Consider the following 3,568-nt stretch of genomic DNA (forward strand, 5'->3'; position numbering starts at 1 on the left):
AATGTGCTTTTTTTTTCAGGAAGCACCATCCTAAGCTGACTTTAAACACATTCAGGACACTTTTCCCACTGTATTCTACATCCTGATGCGTTTTCAGGACGTTCTGAAACGTGACCTTTTTTGACAAAAACGACATGCTATAGTATGACTTTTTTATTATTTTATTTAGTTAGCTGTAAACTATGTTAGCTAAAAGCCAGATAACTTGTAGTGTCTCACCCATTCGTCCTCCTCGGCTCCTTCGCCTCCTCCTGCAGGGTTCGGGTTGCTGGCAGCGTTCGCCTTGTTCGCCATTATCTTGTCCGTCCACGAAGCTCCGGCCTTTTCATCTCCAGCAAAGTTGCACTTGGTCACGGTGTGTCCGTCCACTTTGGCCAGCGAGACTGAACGGACGGAGAAAGAACAACACAGACAATAAGAAATAAAACCTTTAGTTAAGTTGTGTTTTTTTAAAGAGATGACAGCAAACCAAGTAAAAACGTGATATTTAGACCTTTAACCTGAAATATCACTATCAGGAATTATTCTGTATTTATTTAAATTTTTGAAAATAAAATAAGCCAAATTGACCGCCAGCAACGTCTCTTTGCTTCATGCCGTCAAATGTGCCAAAAGCTGTCACTGAATTACTTTAAAAAACAAAAGAAATCTTAAAATCCAAAGATTTTCAGGCAACTTCTGACCGGAGTTCTGGTGTGGTTCTGACTCGTCACAATGCAGCAGCTCACGTCAAGCTGGTAGAAATGTATAAAATAAAAATAGACGGAATCACCAGAGAAACAAAAAGCAGGATATTGAGCTTTTCTGGCTGAAAATGTGTAAAATTAGAGGCTGTGAACAAACCGAAGCACAACTATTGAATATCAAAGGTCTGGACGTCTCCCGTGGACGTCAGAGAGGCTGAACTCTGCTCACTCCTCCTGAGGTTACTGAGGAAACCATGAAAGAAACCAGAAAGCACAACTCAGGTTAGATTTCATTCGGTCTTCCTGCAGCAGGTCAGCGCCGGGGCAAAGTTAATCAGAGTGGAGACCAAGAAAACCAAAAGAAGCTGCAGCAGAGCTCATTGCTCTGAACTCTGAGGGCTGAATGTGACATAAAGCCACACTAGATGCTGGTTATTTCAGACCACATTGACTCTCCTTCAAATCAGCCGGAGACTTGATTTTTATTGATCCTCGATTAGATTGTCTTGGTTTAACCCTCTGAACCGACAAAATGATCATGAAGAGACAAGACAACGACAAAAAAATGCCACAATAACGCACAATAAATGGGTCAGAAACAGTGAACAGAGGAGCCAGTCGTTGGAGATACATTCAGCTGATGGTGGAACATCTGTCTACGGCTGATGAGCAGAGCAGAGAGGAAACATGGAGATAGCTAAACATCTACAGTGTGTGCAGATAAAATGATGGGACACAGAACGACCAAAACGAGACTGAAAATGGCAAAGATGAGACACAAAATGAGAAAAAAACAGCAACAAAAACACGACACAAAAGACCCAAAGAAGAAACTGATCAACCACAAGAAGACACAAAACAGTCAAAACGAGTTGCCGAGCAGCGCAGAGCGGTCACCATGGAGACACTCACAGATGAAGGGACCGTCTCCTCTGGTCTTCAGCCGGACCTCCTGACCCGTCTCCAGCTCTGTCTTGTCCATCTCCTCCTCTGGGTACCAGAAGGCCCAGGTCCCGGCGGGTCGGTGCCGCTCGGTGATCTTCACCAGCTCGGGTTTGTTCACCACCGCCGACAGCTGCTCCTCAGACAGACGGTCCGACTCGCCCTTAGCCTCCACCTCTGCAGACACAAGACGCAGGAGAAGGATTCTGATTCTCGGATGAAGGTAAAACGTCTTCAGGAAACAAAAACTGATGTTTGCTTTTACACTGAAACCTGCCTCCTTCACTGTAGTGCTGACTTGACATTTTTTCCAAATATGGTATTTCCTGCTGCTCATCCAGCATTGGTGGTTCAGTGGTAGAATTCTCGCCTGCCACGCGGGAGGCCCGGGTTCGATTCCCGGCCAATGCACACACAGCTTTAACTGAATCCAGTGGTCAATACTCAGCTGTTAAGGCCTTGGCTATACTGACAACACAGACAGACTTGTGAACAATTTGATTTGCGGCCAATAATCGGCGGGTTTTGCTGGTAGGTGATTCAGTGTGTTCTTAGTTAGCTGCTGTTTGTGTGCTGAGATCCAAAGCAGCAGCTGTTGCAGCTGAAAACGAAGCTCTGCATGATACCTCTAATGAGGAACGTTTCCAGTTCATACATTTTTACTGTGACATTTCAGTTATAACCACTTGAGGGTTTCAGATGCACAGCTGGCGAACACCAGATGTGTCTTTAATATGCTTCAGCTCATCCTTACACCTGCTCATCAAGATTGTTCACTAAAGGATTCAGGTAAAGGCTGTGTGTGCATTGGCCGGGAATCGAACCCGGGCCTCCCGCGTGGCAGGCGAGAATTCTACCACTGAACCACCAATGCTGGATGTGCAGCAAGAAATACCATATTTGGAAAAAATGTCAAGTCAGAAGTACAGTGAAGGAGGCAGGGATCAGTTTGAAAGAAACAAAACACAACATGAGCTCAAAAATGAGATGAAATGATTAGAAAAAGGCCACAAAGACACATTAGATGAGCACAAAGGAAGCAAAATGCCAAAAGCTACACAGAAATGTTCGCTGTTTTGTCGTACTTTAATTTTTTATGTTTTTTCCAAATATGGTATTTCCTGCTGCTCATACAGCATTGGTGGTTCAGTGGTAGAATTCTCGCCTGCCACGCGGGAGGCCCGGGTTCGATTCCCGGCCAATGCACACATACAGCTTTAATTGAATCCACTGATCGATACTTGGCTCTATTGTGAACACAGACAGACGTGTGAACGATTTGATTTGCGGCCATAAATTGTGGATTCTTTGCTGGTAGGTGATTTAATGTGTTCCTAGTTAGCTGCTGTTTGTGTGCTGAGATCCAAAGCAGCAGCTGTTGCAGCTGAAAACGAAGCTCTGCATGATGCCTCTCATACACTTTTACTGTGAAATCCCAGTTATAGCTGATTCAAGGTGATGCACAACTGGAGACCACCAGATGGATCTTTATTATGCTTCAGCTCATCTAGAGGTACTTTTAATTGTTGACTATAGGAATCAGTTAAAACCGCACATGCATTGGCCGGGAATCGAACCCGGGCCTCCCGCGTGGCAGGCGAGAATTCTACCACTGAACCACCAATGCTGGATGAGCAGCAGGAAATACCATATTTGGAAAAAATGTCACTTCAATACCAAAACTTCAGGTACTTAAAAACCGTCACCATGGAAACCACATCCTCCAGCAGTTTCATTATGAAGCCCGTAAACACCTCCATTAAACTCGTTGACATCACGAGCGCTGGACTGGAACATGTCCCAGTTGATGTCACTCAGTAGGGGTGGTGACTGTATTGATTTTTCCAAATATGGTATTTCCTGCTGCTCATCCAGCATTGGTGGTTCAGTGGTAGAATTCTCGCCTGCCACGCGGGAGGCCCGGGTTCGATTCCCGGCCA

General features: G+C 45.0%; 1 protein-coding gene and 5 non-coding genes across 6 annotated transcripts in view; 3 read left to right on the top strand and 3 right to left on the bottom strand.

Moving 5' to 3' along the window:
* arpin (actin related protein 2/3 complex inhibitor) overlaps positions 1-3,568 on the bottom strand; it is a 13,095-nt gene that overhangs the window by 2,906 nt on the left and 6,621 nt on the right. Inside the window, exons 4-5 of the mRNA XM_008280237.1 lie at positions 1,599-1,805; positions 220-383 (exon numbers count right to left, since the gene is read on the bottom strand). Of these exons, the coding sequence (XP_008278459.1) occupies positions 220-383; positions 1,599-1,805 (371 nt within the window). The remainder of the gene's footprint in view (positions 1-219; positions 384-1,598; positions 1,806-3,568) is intronic.
* On the top strand, positions 1,969-2,039 carry trnag-gcc (transfer RNA glycine (anticodon GCC)). The gene has a single exon. It is a non-coding gene; the product is annotated as a tRNA-Gly (tRNA).
* Positions 2,432-2,502, bottom strand: trnag-gcc (transfer RNA glycine (anticodon GCC)). The gene has a single exon. It is a non-coding gene; the product is annotated as a tRNA-Gly (tRNA).
* trnag-gcc (transfer RNA glycine (anticodon GCC)) lies at positions 2,764-2,834 on the top strand. The gene has a single exon. It is a non-coding gene; the product is annotated as a tRNA-Gly (tRNA).
* Positions 3,185-3,255, bottom strand: trnag-gcc (transfer RNA glycine (anticodon GCC)). The gene has a single exon. It is a non-coding gene; the product is annotated as a tRNA-Gly (tRNA).
* On the top strand, positions 3,503-3,568 carry trnag-gcc (transfer RNA glycine (anticodon GCC)). The gene has a single exon. It is a non-coding gene; the product is annotated as a tRNA-Gly (tRNA).

Source organism: Stegastes partitus, unplaced genomic scaffold (genome assembly GCF_000690725.1).
Source record: "Stegastes partitus isolate 25-593 unplaced genomic scaffold, Stegastes_partitus-1.0.2 Scaffold188, whole genome shotgun sequence".
Taxonomy (NCBI): Eukaryota; Metazoa; Chordata; class Actinopteri; family Pomacentridae; genus Stegastes; species Stegastes partitus.